At 35.4% G+C, this 18945-nt stretch overlaps 1 protein-coding gene across 1 annotated transcript in view; it reads left to right on the top strand.

Moving 5' to 3' along the window:
• Positions 1-18945, top strand: part of LOC149779477 (formin-like protein) — a 130152-nt gene that overhangs the window by 18116 nt on the left and 93091 nt on the right. The window contains exons 3-4 of the mRNA XM_089940167.1: positions 2128-2214; positions 15565-15644. Of these exons, the coding sequence (XP_089796293.1) occupies positions 2128-2214; positions 15565-15644 (167 nt within the window). The remainder of the gene's footprint in view (positions 1-2127; positions 2215-15564; positions 15645-18945) is intronic.

Here is an 18945-nt window from a genome sequence, read left to right as displayed (position 1 = left end):
GGAAACAAAAAACTTGCCTATATAAAGCTTCTCATCACTCATGCCATAATATTTCTATCTCTGAATTTGGTAAGGTCTGAAGTGTTAAGTGTGGATTGTTGTTAAAGAAATGGCCTTATACCTACCTTTTTTAGTAATCGTTTGATGACTAATGGCAATTTCCAGTCCTATTATATCTATCAAGCATCAGATTGATCACCTTGTACAAATACCTAAACAAAACTATTTTACAGGCATCGATAGTGTACACTGTCGGACCTTGAAATTTTGTGGAATAATTGTTTTTCAAAAACAGAAGATAGAAGTTTTGAAATATGTTTCAAATTGATGTGAAACATTACTGATGCTAAGAGAGATACTGTATCCTCCAGCTCAGGAGGTTCATGTGTATGTTCATGTTTTGTTTTTTTAAAGTGAATTACATAGGTGTCAATCCTTTGGGACGCCAAACCAAAAAAAAACTTACAAAGACCAAAAAAAACTTACATGAAAAATTTATTCATACATTATATAAGATCAACAGTTTTAAAACAACAAATGCTATACACAAATTATTATGACACTATCATCTTCCTGCTTTGGCTAAGCAAAGAAGCTTTTGGTGGATGCTCCCTTCTTCATTTCAAAATTTCTTTCATGCAGTTTTGTCCTGAAGTGTTCCTCCCGATCATATATACTCAACACCACCACTTTAATGTCTTTACTGCATATTTTACAAAAAGCATGTGATGATCCTAACTTGGATACATCTACAATGCCAGGGAAGACTTTAATCCAATCAGCCTGAAACTTGCCACGACCTCGGTCAGTGTCTTAAAACTTGCGTTTCTTTGAGTTATGCTCAGCCATTTGAGGGATGGAATATTTTAACTAGATGAGATCTTTAGATTTGACATGTGATAGAGGAAGATCTTCCGATTACAGATATGTTACGAATTTATAGTTGTCCCCATAAACCCCAAGATATTACGCCAGGAGCTATACAAAAATTGAAATCTAGAAATAAATAAAATTACAAAGTAGCAGTCCAGAAGTTTATACCTTGTAAGCTGTTGATCGTTTCTATTAAAATTGCGTATCTGGTGTTTGAAAAGTTATGAATTTGCTATATGGTGTGCCGATTTTGGTCACAAACGTGATATAAATTTGCAGTGTTATATATTTTCGAGTCTCTCAGTAACTGTCATTATGGCAATGTATCTTCCTGTTTGCATTATCTATCTGACAAACTAAACTGAAAACTATAACAGCACGATAAAATGCCGGTGCTAACATCAGTAGCGTATTTATTTTTAATAAGTATATTGTTAAAATTTTTAATAAATCGACTTTATCTCCACACAGAAAAGTCGGACGATTTACGGTTACACCAACATGATTGCCACACTATGTAAAGTATGAAAATTGTTGCAAACTTTATGCATTTGATAGTAATAAGTATTAATAACAAAATAATTGTTGTTATTGTTGTGGGGTTTAATGCCATTTTGCAGCACAAGATATGCTGTACATGGCGGCCAGTATTAATGGTGGAAGAAGAACCCAGAAAACCCCGGCAAGAACCACCGACCCACAAGAAGCTACTGGCAAGCTTTCTCACATACCCACATAGGCCGAACCCGCGACTCGAACCCACGCAGACAGAGGTGAGATGGCAGTGATCCGTAACGGTGAGCGCTTTAGACCACTCTTCCATTCGGGGCCCCAATAAAAATAATAATTTATAAAATAAGAAAACATACTTGCTACACAGGTAGTTAGTCAGTATTAGAAATCCGAGTGAGCGTCTAATCTCCAAGCGATAAATGACAAGATCTTCACACACTGGAGTTTAACCATGAATGAAACTTGTTTCATTATCAAAGGAAAAGTGCAGTTTTGAGTATGATTTGATTGGTTGTTTCAGGCCACCGTAGTCTCACTAAATTCTTGTGCTAAAAAAACATTATGCCAAGAGTCCCGGATGCACACAAAACAAAAACAAAATTAAATTAGATTTTTTTTAAATGAAAAAGCCTACAAAACAGTTGTACGTCTGTACACTGACTAAAAAGGAGAATGGGTAAACCATACAAGTTGACACCTATGGTATTACAGTTGATTTAAAGTTTTAATTATATCTTGCAGGAGCGGGTTCATGCAAAGGATCCACCTGATGTGTACCTGACCAAGCTGAGGACGTATCTGGATCCCAGATCTACTCGCAGTACCAAGGTACAGTATGCATCACAGTCTTTGTTTCACAGTAAACCTACCTACCTAGTACATTCAGTAGTTTATTCTACAGGTATATTTCATGTAGTGATGCAAAAACATAATTGTTTCTTTCAAAGTACAAAAACATGTAAAACATTTTTAATTATATTTTTGGTGAGTGATAATGTTGGAAAATATAAAATACTTGACAGTGAGAGCCTTATGGTATGGTTCTGTGTTTGTCATACCTTGTGGGTCTGTTTGTCAACAGTTGTTTGTTACCACACTGGAGCCCATATTTCTGATTTGATATCAGCTTTTATCATCAAAATCATGAACAAGTTCAATAAATGACCAAGATTCATGCATATAATTGATGTGATCTTGTATGTGATTGTCTGATCTTGTTACCACTCTGGAGGCCATGCCATACATACCAACCATTATGCTTTTGGCATAATCATTACACCTTTTTTCCACCAGATTACATCTTATGCTTGCATTTTTACGTATTATGCTTTCTCTGGTTCCTTAAAATTTAAATAAAAATAAAGCAATAAAAAGTTGAGTCTGTCAGTTATATTAGGCCAAAAAGTTATGTTTCCGGTTGGTCACCTGTCCCTGTTTTTCTGTACCAACCCTAGCACTTCATTGTAATTAAATGAGCTTTTACAGTTTGACTTGTGGATGAAAATTCTTAGAGCAGATGGGTCTTTTTAAACGTATAAACATGTCCAATCAGAAAAAGAACAAATCAACACCATTTTACAAATTTTTAAAGAAGAATACGAGGGTGATGTATATACAGTGCTTAGGTTAAGCACTTTGTCATGCAGAATTAGTGGACTTCATGATCATCTGCAAAAGTTAGGCATGTAGACTAGTTACAGTGAGTGTTGAAATAAATATTTTTGCACGATGTTTTGTTTTGGTATTCCATAACTGCCAACCCTCACAATTTTGGCGTGAATTTCACAACTTTTTCAGCGATTCACGGATTCACATCGCATGCAAAAAAAAATCACGAATTCCCCAATTCTCAATTATTTTAAATCTTTAATAAAATAACTGATTTCTCATTAAGCGCTAGTCGTGATATCGGCAGTTGCCGAAACGGTCCGGTACTGCTGGTTGTGATATTAGTGGAACTATTGCTGATTGGTTCAGTTGGCCCAGTAGCAAGCATTTTAGCATATTTCATTCTATGTGTATAAGAGTAGTTTTACAAATGCTTTTTGAGAGAAACATCTGCATAAATATGCAAATACACTGTGTATCTAGAGCTCTGTCTAGTACAGTTTTTAATACTACAGGTTATAGGCCAGAAGGGCATATGGGATGGCCCATTTGTTCATCATTTGATGTCCACGTGTTCATTTGCACAGAATTGGTTTTCATTACTTCCTGTGCTACTTGCAGGATTATCACTTAGAATAAATTTATCAGGCTGCGATAAAACTGGTCAAGTCAACATAATATGAAGTTTAGGAGATAGTTTGCATTCCTAAGATGTGTTCTTACAGAACTACATTAAGTCGGTTTAATGAAATAGTCAAATGTCAAGTTAGGTAGGCCAGGTGAGTGATATCAGGCCCACTTGGGCCTCTTTCTTAATTATGGATTCTTCAAAAAGTAAGCATCATGTATATTTTCTGTTGGTGTGGTTGGGTGGGATGTGGAATATATTTGCAATTGCTTGCATATTGTGGTTGATTCATGAATGCATATGTGGCTCATCTCCCAAAGATTGATGAAGAGTGTTCTTGATTTTTTGGGTCAGACGGTCAAGAGCAGGTTCAAGGTGATAGTATTTAAGGGACACAAAATTCTATTTTGTTGGCAGTTAGGCTATACAATAATCAACCCCTAATGGTTGAGTTGCATTAATGTAAGCATAATCCATCAATTTTAGGGCTTGCTCCAATACGTTATTCTAAAATTTATGTTATGCATGCTACCCCGGTTATAGAAAACCTATGCAGATTTCTTTCAAATAGCAGACAAAACTCAGCTGCCTTAACAAATGTTAAGTTGTATTTCAGCTCATCTTTGCTAGCCAAGGTTCCATTAAACCTGTCTACACCTTGGCAGATTGAACAGATATATAGGTGCTTTTTTCCTAGCGAAATCTATAGGATTTCATCAGTTGCCTCCCTTAGTATGTAATGCCAACCAACCAATAGCATCAGCCAAAAAGTATGACTATGTACCAGAGGGAAGCCATTACAGGTGTATTTGAGTGAAAGATACTTGTGCAAACACAGACTGACACTGAAAAATTATTTATCAGTCCATTCAAGTTCTGTGCACCCCTTGTCTCGATCACATAGGAAATTCACTGACCCAAAGCACAGAAATGTCTGCTCGTTATACTAAGGTTTAGATAACGGTTATTGGAACCATGGCTAGCAAAGTTGATTTCAGCTTAGAAGTATTAAAAACAAAAGTCTTAAAGGTGAAACTGTTGATAGAAGTAGTTATAATTATTTAGTTTTGGTTGTTTTGATGAATCTTTAACCATCATGATTTACTTTCCATGTTTGATTGAATTATGAATGACTAGATCACTTGTAATGGCTAGTTCCTGTTTATTATATCCTTGCCAACTAAGTTTGGAGGGATTATAACATTTTGCCTTGAGTGACTTTCATTACACCATCAAGATCATTGACTCCTAATTCACTTTCACTCATGATAATTGGTGCATAGATACTGTGTATATGGCCGGAAGTAACTAAGCCATATAAAGACTAGGTAACATTGATCTTAAATGTGCATATTTGAATGACAGGTATTTTAGGTTGTTCATTCCAGCCAACAACAACTTCAGCTGTTTGTTACACTCTCAGTATCTTGGTCTCTATTTCACCAACACTTATGAAGATTTGTATTTAAATACATATGGACAGAAGGAACTCAAGCATACCACACTAGGTCAGGGTGGCCTAATTTGCACACTTGTTTGAAGTATACATTCTCAATACCTTTGACCCTATTTCACCTACACTCACGGAAAGATGAAAATAATTCATCCTTATGAAAACTAGGTTCATGTGACCCAATTTTCATGCTTGAGAGACAATTGCATATTCAGCTGTACATTCCTTGCATCATATATATCGTCACTTCACTCATGAAAATTGGAATATAGATATATTTTGATGAAAGTAATATTACATCACTAAGAAAGCAACTTATCCATACCAGAACTAGGTCAATTTGATTGTTTTCCTGCTTGAGTAACTTTATTTTCAGATGTTCATTTGTTATACCATATCTTTGAGACTTGTTTAACTTATACTCATGAAAATTGCTTTATAGATGCATGTACATCTCGATGAAATTGATGAGAGAATCTCAACCTTAACTGAGGTCATTCAAAACCATAAAGATTCATACTTGACTAACTTTTTTTAAATCATCTGTTTTTTTTAACTTCTTAAATTCTAGACACTATTTCATCCAGACTGTTAAAAATTTCAATGTTGATGCATATCAAGGCAAGTAATTCTGCCATATAAAGCCTCAGTCATTTTGATCTAAATGTAATGCTTTGAAAACCTTTGTGTTGCAAGCTATCCATTTGTTACACCCGAAAAATCTTGAACCTACTTTTTATAAACTCATGAAACTTAGCATGTGAGGCATCTCAGTGACTGTTACTCAACCATACAGACACTTGGCTACTGTAATGTAATTTCACGCTTGAATAACTTATATATTTTTAGCTATCAGTTTGTTTCACCCTTAGTATCTTTGACCCAATATCACATACACAAAAATGTGGATGCATTTCAAGAAGAATATGTTACTAAACATACCAAATTAGGTCACTATGATTAATTTTCAGGCTGGTGTGACTATGGTATCTTCTTCCATACCAGTATGTATATTGTCGGCTACTCAAAATTTGCTCAAGTTGGCAAAGGAATTACTGTCTATGCATACACACATTTTAAAAATAATCTACAGATGCATACAATTATGAACTCTGACAGCATTTTGGATGCAACTACATTCATATGAACAGAGGTGTGCTGTTATTGCTTCCTTCATTTGATGAGTTAGTATTTCCTGGTGTTCAAGTTTCAGCAGTGATTATGACAGTTCTTAGCTGTTCTGAGTGGACTAAATTTAAGGTTAGTTATGATCTTATCATAAAGGCAAATTTGTGTAATCAGTAACAAGGCTGTGCTTTCTTTTAATTATGGTGCCAGTTTTTGTATAGAATATGACCTCCACAGTGACCATCTTGAGAATTATTGATACTTCTCAATGGGTAGTCACATGGTGTATATAATTGAAGAAACTGCACAAACTTTGCATTTTCTTTTATGAAATGCTACCTTTATTTCAATTTACACACAGCTTATTTGTTACAAGTCATTGATAGCTTCTTCCACAATTTTTCCAAGCTTTAATGCAACCTACTACATGTTTCACAGAATATTTTGTGTTATCTTTTTCAGTTAAGGACATTTGATCTTAGATTGCTACACCCTTTTCCTTTTCAGCAAATGTGTTTAATGCATACCGTGGTACCTTTTGCCCAGTGTGGGAGCATTGTAAATATTCTGCATTCCACCATCTTCTCCAGTTGTGATATCTATATAATTGTACTTGTTTTGGTTTGCTTGTTGAGAATTTGCAAATTCTAAACTCAGCCAGGTAATCAGCACGTAAATCCAAAATATTTTAAGATGGATGAAAATGCAGGACTTGATACTTATTTTTTGACTGTGTTAGGATAGACACTCCGAGTGGTCTGTGATTAGGAGTCACTGATTGGAACATAGAGTGTGTTCATTCTTAGTATAGAGTGCAATAGGAAAGTGACACTGGCATGGCATGAAAACTATGTTCGTCATCCAGTACATCATATCATCAGAAATAGAAATAGCATTTTAACACATTAACCCCTGGTGACGAGTTTACATGGCAGGAGGTAGGAGCCTACTGCCGAGCTCTGTACCGTCAAGGTCATGTATGATACACTAAAATGGGTGGTACTGTGGAAAGGTAGATAGATGTAGCTCTACAATGATACCAAATAATCTGGAATTTCTAGTTGCACTACAAAATACAGAGGGAAAAACCTCATTTTTTGGACCCGATTTTTTTTTATCCACCCAAAATTTGCCCGATTTTGTGTCCGGATTTTAGACTTTTTGGTCTCAGATCAAAGGCAGACCTATATGAACTGCAATCAGACAAATGAACCTTTGCAAAAAGTAGGATAAGATGGGCATTTGTAATAAAGACTGGTCTTTATACGAAAATAATGGGTCCGTTAAGCAACAAAAAAAAAATCCAACTTTTACCCTTCTGCTCATGTGCAAGCCAAATAGCCAATGAAAAACGATGTTTCTAACACAACTAGACATTATGTTATTGGAAGATCACCTGCAAGTTGATGTATTAGGATGTCTTCAGACATAGCTTTCAAAGTGTGTTTCCTGCTCGAATTTCAAGAGAAAATGACAAAAACCTCCAGGGGTTAATGTGTTAACATGGCTGTTAGACATTGTGGAAAGAAACAGAATGAAAAACCACAAATGACCTTATAGAGAAGTAGGACACAAAGTGAAAAGCAAGGATATGTTAAGTGAAAGTTTAAAATATATCATTTCCTTTCATTGACCTTATTAAATTGTTATTCCTTTTACTGAGAAAGTAACAATATTTTTAGTGTAGTTTGTTTGAATACAAGTTACAGAATGAGAAAAATTAACATACTTGATGCAGGGACACTGTTTGATCTTAAGACGGATGCAGATTGTTGCATTTGGCCACTGTATTGAATAAGGAAGTAGAAACCATTTGTCACTTTTGGGGAATCCAGTGGATTTAGTGCATATTTCCTGCTTTGGCTGAAAGAGAGTACTTCACTGCTCAAAGTAATGATTTCCTCCGGAAAAGAAATTGGATACAAACATTATAACCTTTACTCAGACAATTATATTACTATTTGAATGGAAAAGATTTCACTGAATACACTTACAAATTTTACAATTACTTGGTGTTCTATATCAAGTCAATGTACTTGTGTCTTATTGTACAAGGCACTTGTAGCTAGCTGTAATGAAACCTGGCTTATAGATTACATCTATTACAAAGTAATCTGTCTTAAATATCCACTTTTTTAAAGGTCACTTTTGCTGATTAAGTGTACAGAAATTGTTTACTAAGTAAACATATCTCTTCTGAGTTCAGTACCGATTCAGGATTGAGGATGACAACTCCCTTTAGAGACCGTTCCATCACCCAGAGTTCTGTACCAACTCTTGATTGATTTAAGACTGTTTTTGAACATTTGGCAGTCTAGTCACTAAATAATGCTTCCTACTAGGAAAAGAAAAAATAAAGTCTGTTACCCATACACAGACATTATTGGAAACCCATTTTGGACTTATTTTGTTACCATTTCCATTCATAATGATCAATGAAATGGTAACACAATCACACACATGGTTTTCTGACAATGGTACACAGAATAGGTACTTTCTTTTACATGTATTACTTCGGTGTAAGAAGAAACTAACTCCTAATTTAGGGCTGGCATGAACCTGTCTTCATTGTATGATTATTGATAATTGTGGTTCTGTAGATACATAACGTAAACATGTGACAGTCTGAGAATGTCATTTTGCAGTTAAAAGAATACATTGTACTGCTGACCTGGAACTTCTGTCAAATAATGCACACAAAGATTAGGGTTTTCGCTATTCAATTCATCTAACCATTTTAGAATGGACACATTGAAGACCCTGATCTATTTGTACATAGCAAATCTTTCGGACACTTATATCATTTGCATGTTTATTTTTTACATGAGTAAATATGGCTAGGCCTTATGACAGTGCTGAAACCTGGGTTGAGTTCAAAATATCAATATTTAGTGTAAAATTTTATTTTCTGTTTCACTTTGCCTCCTGCTGCTACCCCTTGTTGTTTTGCGGCTGAAAGAAAGTAAACTTTCACTCAGTCTGGTGCACATTGTTAAATCAGTGTTATTGAACTTGTTCATTCATTGTTGGTTAATTTTAGATACCAGACAATTGCCATGAGAAGTTGATACCTTTAGAAGGAAAGGTTGAACTTTTTTGCAACATTATTTTCAAATTGTTCATTTGTAAATTCTCCCCATTGGCTTGAAATACCACAAAATCAACTGTAATATGATGGATTTGATTGATACCACTGCTGTGGCAAAAAAATTAATTATTGTTTGAAAATTTTGAAGTATTGCATGGTTTGTAGAATGAGTATTCATACTTTCATATTATACCTGTAATGATGAACAAGTACAGTAGTACATAGTTATGCACAGTCATCATAATGAGAATTCCAGAAACTTAATGACAGTTTACTGTATACAGAAGTATTTCTTGGTTAAGGATAGTTGGTTGGGAAAATTACATTTGAATGAGTATAATAATAATAATAATAATAATAATAATAATAATAATAATTATTTAGAGAATATGACTATAGCTGTTTTCCTCTGATGTAAAGGATCACAGGAAAAAAGGCAACTATAAAAGACATAACACAATATGGCAATTATGATAAGACTTTCAGACTTCATGGTCCACACCATATATACAATAAGACATGTATCGAAAAGAAATTTAGCTGGATTTAAAAAAATGAAAACCTTAGCAGTCTTGTGAACCAATATAGAGACATTATGCAAGTGTCAAATGCTTCTCACATTAGGCCACTGCAGTGGCCTTGTGGATAGAGCATCCGCCTCGGATGCGGGAGGTCATGGGTTCAGTCCCCGGCTAAGTCATACCAAAGACTTAAAAAATGGTACTAACAGCTGCCTCGCTTGGCACTCAGCATTAAGAGGTTAGTGTTAGGACTGGTCGGCCTGGTGTAAGGATAATGTGACTGGGTGAGACATCATGCTACATGTCTGCGACATGATGCTCTAGTGCTAGACATCACTATAAACAGCCATACTGCAGACATTGAAGTGATATGACTGAAAAAATGTTAAAGCTACATTAAAAATCTAAATCACTTACACTCACATTATTAAGAACAGAATTATGAAATTGTTGTTCTGAATTTAACGCCATTTCTCATTGCAAGACAGGCTATACATGGTGGCCAGTATAACTGGTGGAAGAAGAACCTGGGAAAACCCCGGTAAGAACCACCAACCCACAGGAAGCTGTTGGCAGGCTTTTATACATATCCACATTGGCCAAGCCCAAGACATAAACCCATGCAGACAGAGGTGAGATGACAGGATGACAGTGATCAGTAAGGGCAAGCACATTGGACCCCCCCCCCCCCCCCCGCTCAATTAATGTAAAGCATGTAAAAATGTATTTTGTTCCATGCACAAAAAATGCAAACCTGGTACACGTATAAGCTATGTTTCATCTTTGAAGGCATAATATTAAACTGTGACTGTTATTATAACAGACAACTAATTTACTTTTTATACCATAACTAAATTTTGTCAGTATGGGTGATCACTACATAGTGCAGTTTATTGAATAATCATTGCTGGTTGCCATGTTTGTTAGAGTGTACAAAATCTGAATCTCATCATATCTTCACATTCACTAGCATGTATTCTGATGGATTGGAGTATTGGAGTTTAAATATGACCCAATTAATATATGCAAGAGCATGGCCGTTAACAAATAAAGAAGGAGATGATAATAATTTGAAAGATATAAATGGAATACCATGCATGTCAATGTGTATAGTTTACCTGGCCATAACACCAGGTGTGCTAATTGTATAACTCTTAGTCTGTTGTTTAAGTCGATCCATCAAGAATTGTTTGTTACAACTCTGGAGTCCTTATTTCAGTCAGATTTGGAATATGGGTTTATATCATCAGAGTCCTGGATGATTTCAAGTAAAAAGCAAGAGTCATGGATATTAATGAGATGATCTTGTACCTGATTTGTTTACCTTTTTGCACTCATGAGGCCATATTTCTGATCTGATTTTGATCACTCACAGAATATATGCTTATAGCATTATGGTTTCAGGTGAGGTCGATAATGAGCAAGATCCACACACACTAATGAGCCATCTTGCATCTGATTGGCCGAGTTTGTTAACACTCAAGAGGTCCTATCAAGCCTGGAATATGTGCTTGTATCATTAAGGGCTTGGATGACTTTGATAATGAGTGAGATCCACAAAAACTAATTTAGGTGATCCTACATCTGAGTTTGTTACTTTGCTAGATCTAGAGACTATATTTCTCATCATATTTCTCTTTAAGTTTGTTTATTATCATCAAGACCTTGGATGACTTCATTTATGAGGAAGAGACTGTGCTTATTAATTATACCATTATCTTTAAACCAGTTTTTGTTATGCTAAAGTAAATAGGTAAAATCAGTCTGAGATAATGTTCAGATCATTTGGTTGTGTTCTCACAGTACATGTACTACATACAAGTAAGCCTGCTTAATGCGATGGTCAGCATAAGTTATATAAGCAGGTGAGTGATATCAGGCACAACTTGGGCCTCATGTTGTTTGTTATATACTATATCCTCAAATGCATAGTCTTAATATATGTCTTTAATATTTCCCAAAGCCTGCTACTTGAAAGGAATTGTTAGTGACGTATCATTAGCAAAATTAAAATTACTGAGAAAAAACACACTTATTAATAAACGTAGTTCCTCAACTCATATTGCTAATGTTGAAAGAAGACTTCCGTGACTAACACCGTTGTTTACATGTACCAGGAAGAAACTTGATAATGTACTTCTCCACTGTACACTGTACAACTAATAAAACTTTTATGTAGCATTTGGAAACATGTTGAGTATGGGTGAAATAAATTCTTTAATTTAAGCAGCAAATTTCTGATTCACTGTTCATGGAATTAATGGGGCCATGAGTGGTCTAAAGCATTCCCCTTTACTGACCACTGTCATTTCACCTCTCCGTGTTTGCTTGAATCTCAGGCTTGGCCAATGTGAGCATATGAGAAAGCTTGCCACTAGCATTCTGTGGGTTGGTGGGTTCTTCCCTGCATTTTCCTGGCTTCTTCCTCAAGCAGTTATACTGTCTGCTGTGTATAGTCTATTATGTGCTGAAAAATTCATCAAACCCCCAAAAATAACAGTACTAGAGCTAAAGAAAAAAACCATTGCTGTCTAGCAGTCATGGACGAGTTGGAAAGTTTATTTTGCAAGTAGTTTTCTTTTACTTGCTCAATTTTTTGTATGTAGAATATAAAGGAAATGTTCAAAATGTTGCCAGTCTTTATGAAAATAATGATCCTGGACAAGTAGGAAAATTTGGGATTTTTACAACCATGAAGGTATTTTATTTAATGCTTTCCAAAAAAGCCTTTATTGTTTCTGTCTTTGTTTGTTATATACATATTTCTGAACAATTTTCTTTTAAGTAGTGTGATAAAATATTGCAGTTGCAGTATTTTGTAAATTTGAACTTACTATCAATATGCATGTGATTGACAAGATTATGATTTTAAGCAAATTTAAATTAATTTTGGTTAATAATTAATAATGTTATTTTTTTTTAAATTTGCAATGTCATTTGTTATTTTGCATTATATTGCCCTGACTGCTTTTTATATATGTATTTAATTGTGGTTTATACCTCAAATTAAATTTACAAGTACTGTATGCTCATGTTTTATTTACCTTTTTCATGGAATTGCTTTTATTATATACATCAGCAAATGAAGATGGGATTGAGCGGGAATGTGATGGAGTCATCTTGTCTGACTGTCCATAGCACTTTTGTTTACTTAATATCACTTGAACCCTATGGGATCTCCTTATGAAACTTGGCATACTTTTAAATCTTGATAAAACATTGTGTCCCATTGAAAAGGAATCTGTCCAATTAGCATTTTAAGAGTTACCCCAATTTTTATTAGCTCATCTGGTCATAGACCAGAAGAGCTTATGGAATGGTCTTTTGTCATCCGTCTATCATCCATCCATCTGTTAGCACAAGTTGTTATTGTTACAGCAGTATCAGTTATACTGTAAAAACTACTTGGAGGATTGCCATAAAACTTTACACACATTAATCCCCATGTTAGTCGCTTCTAAATGCAAATGGTGATTCTCGGACTTCCAAATATATCTGCCACAGCTTGAAAATCTTGCTGCAACTGCTCCTGAATAGATAGTATTGCATTAAATGACAGTAGTACTTATCTGGCATTGAATATGGCCACAATAGTAGCCATCTTGAAAATCTTGGTACTGTTACTTCTTTTGAATGGAAAGTAATTTTATCATTGGGGTTCAACCAGAACTATTTTGGGGTGTTGGTCTTTAAACAATGCCATTCTAACTTCCATTATTGCTGTCATGGCGGTCATCTTGAAAATCTGAGCTGTCATTATGGCTGCTCTAGAATGGAAGGTCATTATTGACATGGGGTTTTCACCAGGAGACTTCTTATAGTGTCTAGTTGGTCCTAGATGAAAATGGTGCAGATGTCACATCACTTCTATGCTGGCCTTCTTGAAAGCTTTGTTATGGGTATTGCTTCTTACTGGATCATCATATCAACATGGTATCTCACCAGAGAACTTTTTATGACCTCTAGTTGGTCTTAAATGAAAATTGGTGCTGATTGTACATCCATTATGGCCTCAACAATGGGTCATCTTGAAAATCTTATTTGGTTCTAAATGAAAATGGTGCCAATCTTTCATCCACTATGGCTTCCATTGTTGCCATTTTGAAAATCTTATGTTTCAAGAGTATCAAAGATGCTCTAAAAACTCAGCACTTAAAAAAGGAAATGGTCATTTCTTGGATTCCTGGAAGTTCTTTTCAGTCAGTGGAGCATTAGTCTTTTTAAAGGACTCTTGTGTCTGTCTGTCCGTCCATTTGTCAATCACACTCTTAATCTTTTCTGAACCTTTTGATATATCTTCATCAATCTTTGTAAACCTCTGTATCATGACTGTGTTTGCATTCAGTACAAGGTTCATAATTGTCAGATTGGAGCTTTTTAAATTGTAGATGTCCGTCTATCTGTCATGCATGGCTATTCTGTACACACTTGTTTAATGACAGATCTAGTTTTTATATGCCCACCATAAGGTGGTGCATATTGAGTTATGATGTTTTCCATTTGTCCATCTATCTGTTACCAATTTCATTTATGCACAATAACTTGAGTTGTCCACCATCTTCTCCTATGATGATGGCTTGTACGTGGGTTAAGAAAAAACTGCATTGATTTCTGGCTCAAAATCACAATGGTCAAGATCACTCTAAATGAAAGACAAAAACAAATGGTTTCTGCACAATAAATCATGTTCTCCACTGTCTGCAGTTACAAAACATGATGGATGGTTGCATTTGGGGTAAGGACGAACCCTATTGGTTTTAGGGTCATAAGGTCAAAGGTAAAGGTCACAGTGACGTAAAAAAAAACAGTTTTAGCATTGTAACTCAAGTTTTCCACCATCTTCTGTCAACTAACTTTGTGGATGGCTTTACTAATGTTGTTGTTATTAGCTTAATGCCATTTTACTAATGGTCAATGTCATTTTGAGTGAATAAAGACAAATAGTTCTGCACAATGACAATAATTCAACATCACAGACCTATACAAAACACTGATGGTTTGCATATAGGCAACAAAGAGCCTTATGATTTTGCAGGCAGAAGTAAAAGGTCATGGTCACTGCCTGCAAAAACTAAGAATAGTTTTTCAATCTAATTCAGCTGTCTACATAGAGGACTATGAAACATGTGTGAATATCATGTGCTGTTTATGATACCCTTGGGGTTTTATGTTGCAAATTGGTGACTTTATAATCAGTGTTGATAAAAAGCAACACAATTGAAAGAGTTTCAGTTTTGATTAACAAAATGATGTACATGTAGATGTGAATGATCATTCAACAGTATTCCCTTAGTGTTCTTTTTCAGTAAAAAAAAAATAATGTATGCAGGTGAAATATTCCTTGTTCATATTTCATATAGTTATTTTGTATTTACCACTATACTCCATAATTTCTCAATATTATCTAATTGATCCACTCTTGACTGAAGTGAATTTTTTCTGATCTGATCTTTGCCAGTACACAATAAAACTTGACATCAGTTATTCCAGTCTTCTTGCTCACAAGAATGTGCTCAGTTTCATTGTCTTCCAAAACTCTAAACAAGCCAAAAGTCTGATCCGAACTTTTAGTCTGCAACACTTTGATTATATGAGGTTGCACTGTATATACATGGCACACTCATGGATATAATATCATTCAAAATGTTCTCATTGGAAGAAACTTGTTTGGCATTATATATGCATGCATGCATGCATAAATACATGATGTAGTTGGATGTATAGTAAATTTATTATGCTTTATCTTTTTCAGAAACGGAAGATGCTTGGTGATGCAACTTCAACTCAAGTCCTTCGAGATCTTGAAATTTCTCTTAGGACCAACCATATTGAGTAAGATGTGACCACCTGTGACTTCCTTTATAGATGTTTTATCTACCCATGTTTTTTAAAAAGTGCTGGAAATTGTGATTTCAATCAACGTCTGGCTGTCCATCTCTCCCATGTCAACAAAACTATATCGTATTCTTTTCCAAATGGCACCTTTGTGCAAGAGGGATTTTATTTATTGCCCCCTCTCCTCAGGTCCCTCAGAGGGGACAAAAGATAAGATGTGCTATAAAAAAAATATTGTTGTAACAAAACTACATTCAGAGAGTCTGCAGTTTTTCAGATTACTCTGCTTAGTAGAGTAGAGTTCTGATCAAAGTCTTAAAAAATTAAATAGACTGCTTTGGTGGCCTAGTGGTTGGAGCATTTGTCTCAGATATGGGAGGTCACTGGTTTGATGCCTTGCCAAGTCATACCAAAGACTTATAAAAATGGTACTTAAGCTGCCTCGCTAGCTTTAAGAGGTTAGTGTTAGGACTAATCAGCCTGGTGTCAGGATAATGTGACTGGGTGGACATCATGCCTCAGTGCTAGACACCACTATAAACTGTCACGCTGCAAACATCTTAGCGATATAACAGAAAAGTTGTTAAAGCTATGTTAAGAATCCCATAACACACACACACAAAGTTAAATATATAAATGTTTGCTCAGATTTGAAGGTGCCTTCCCTGGATCCCTTGTAAATAACTGCAGTAACCTCAGAAAATGTTATGCCAAAGTCTAAACAGAAGATAATATATTGATTCAATACAGCCTCATGGCTTATGTAAAAGCTGACTGGTGGCAGTCATATAACTCTAGTATGGTTACTTACCAGTTATGATCATTCATTCCATGTGTGTATCTGGGTAGATGTTTCATCTTAGTTTAGGAGACTGAATGTTAGCTAATTTTTACACGTTTGGCCTGTGCTTAATATTATCCCCATGCTTTTCTAAACAGCATCCAGGATATTGGGATGCCTTCTGTCTGTTGCTCTGGTTCTCCATCTAGCCATCCATTGTTCTGTCCATCTGTCTGTAACCACTTCTTCTAAACTGATGGGTGGAGGTATGCGAGTAATAACACAGCGCCCGTTCATGTGATGACCATGAGTGAGTAGAGTATGAATTATGTGTATTACCCCAGGAGTCTGAAAAGAGGGCCAGAGGTAAAATTTACAAAAGTTGCAATTACAGTGGCATATTTTAATATTTTTGTGACCAGACTTAGTAAATGCAATATTTGGAGGAGGACAGATTATTTACAGTTTGAGTATTGGATTTTTGGAAGTGATTCATGAGTCACAGTTTTTAATAATAAAAAAAGGCTGGGGAGGTGGGCAGCAAACATACTGGTGATAAAAAAAACCTGAGGCCTTTGCCATGGTGAGCCATGAAAATGGTTCTGATCTGACATCATATTTGGTCACCACAGCAACCATTTTGAAAATCTTATTTATGCTGCTCCTGAACAGAAAGTCATAACAACATGGGGTTTTCACCAGAAAATGTCTTATGGTGTCTAATTGGTTCTAAATGATAATTACCTCTATCTGACATCCAATATAGGCACTACAGCAGCTAATTTGAAAACCTTATCACCATGTGGTTGACCTGGTTCCTGACCTTAATTCAGAATTAGTAACAGCCACGTGAACAAGTTATTTTTTAATTTATTTTGTGGGAATAATAAGGTTGAGATCGAGGCTGTGTTGGATACATGACCCTTGACTTGTAAATATTTTTTAGTGAAGTAAACAACTTCTATTCTCAGAGTAAAATGATTGGTTCATATCAAGGACATACAGGTTCTATGTGATTTTTTATATGTAAACATGGTCACATGACCCTTATCCAGGCATCTACTTTGCATAAAATTCAAGTTTTAAACCACTGTTTAGAGAAATAATCTCGGTTGGACTTATAAACACTGAGATGTAAAGGTGTTTCTTTTGTTGTGTCATTTTGGGAATTACATTTTAATGGTTATTCAAACTATTTGGATTCTATAAGGATTAATTCGTTTCTCTGGAAATATTTTGAGTGCTCATAGAGAATTCTTGAACAAAGACATTTCTTAAAAATTATATTTGGATTTCCAAAACCGGAGTGATATTTCTTGTTTCTACAAGGAACTGTAGACTCAACACAATACAGGATACAGCATACGTCATCGCCTTCCATTTTGGATTCTTCGTCAGGGCTCGAACTTGATTTCATTAGAATATTTCAATATTAGGACTTCTTAAATTTTATTTGTGGATTATTCTTGGATTATTTTTGGATTTTATTCTTAAACTGTAAGTTCTTATTTTTCAAAAGTATTTTTACAGCATTTTTTGGAGGGGGGGATTTTTGTTTAAATTTTTCAAAGCTTGTTTTCACTTTATCATGTGTTGATGTTTATTCAAGCCTAAACACGTAACATTTTCAATCACTTATGTACAAAATGTGTGTTCGTATGTGGGTTTTTAGCTCTACTGGACATAAACAGAAAGAGCTTTTGGCATGACCTGATGCCCATACATTCATTAGCATGTTTGGTCTTAAATAAAAATTATAAATTGACAGCCATTTTAGTGGCCATAGCAGCCATCTTGAAAATCTTGTTATTGTTAATCCTTCTGATTTTAAAGTCATGTTGACATTGGGTTTTCACCATGAGTCATTTTATGATGTTTAATTGGTCCTAAGTAAGAATGGTTTGGTTTTGGCTTTTTGGGGTTAATACCATTTTTAAGAATTTGGTATATTTGGTGGAGAAAGAACTTGAAAAAATAAATACCCATGGTAAGTATCTGGGATTCTTTCTCATATACCTATGCTGGCCAGGTCAAGGCTTGAACCCACATAAACAAGAGTTGAGATGTCAGTGATCTGTGAAGGCAGGCACCTTTGACCATTCTGCCCACTCTGCCACCTGGGACCCCAAAAATGAAAATGGTTCTGCTCAGACATCTTATATGGGCATTACAGTAACAATCTTGAAAATCTTGTTATCACTACCACATAGTGGATGGTCATTTTTGTTGTTGTTGTAGGGTATAATGTCATTTTTCAGCACAAGACAGGCTATACATGGCAGCCAGTATTAATGGTGGAGGAAGAACCCGGGAAAACCCTGGAATGAACCACCGACCCACGAGAAGCTACTGGCAAGCTTTCTCACATACCAACATAGGCCAAACTCGCGACTCGAACCCACGCAGACAGAGGTGAGATGGCAGTGATCCGTAATGGAGAGCACTTTAGACCACTCCGCCATTTGGGGCCCCATGGATGGTCATATCACCCAGAGGTTTCCTCTTAAAGGCTTCCAG

This window comes from Sinohyriopsis cumingii, chromosome 17 (assembly GCF_028554795.1).
Source record: "Sinohyriopsis cumingii isolate HCF-2022 chromosome 17, ASM2855479v2, whole genome shotgun sequence".
Lineage (NCBI taxonomy): Eukaryota > Metazoa > Mollusca > Bivalvia > Unionida > Unionidae > Sinohyriopsis > Sinohyriopsis cumingii.
The sequence above is the reverse complement of the archived record's forward strand: the minus strand, read 5'-3'. Positions and strand labels throughout refer to the sequence as shown.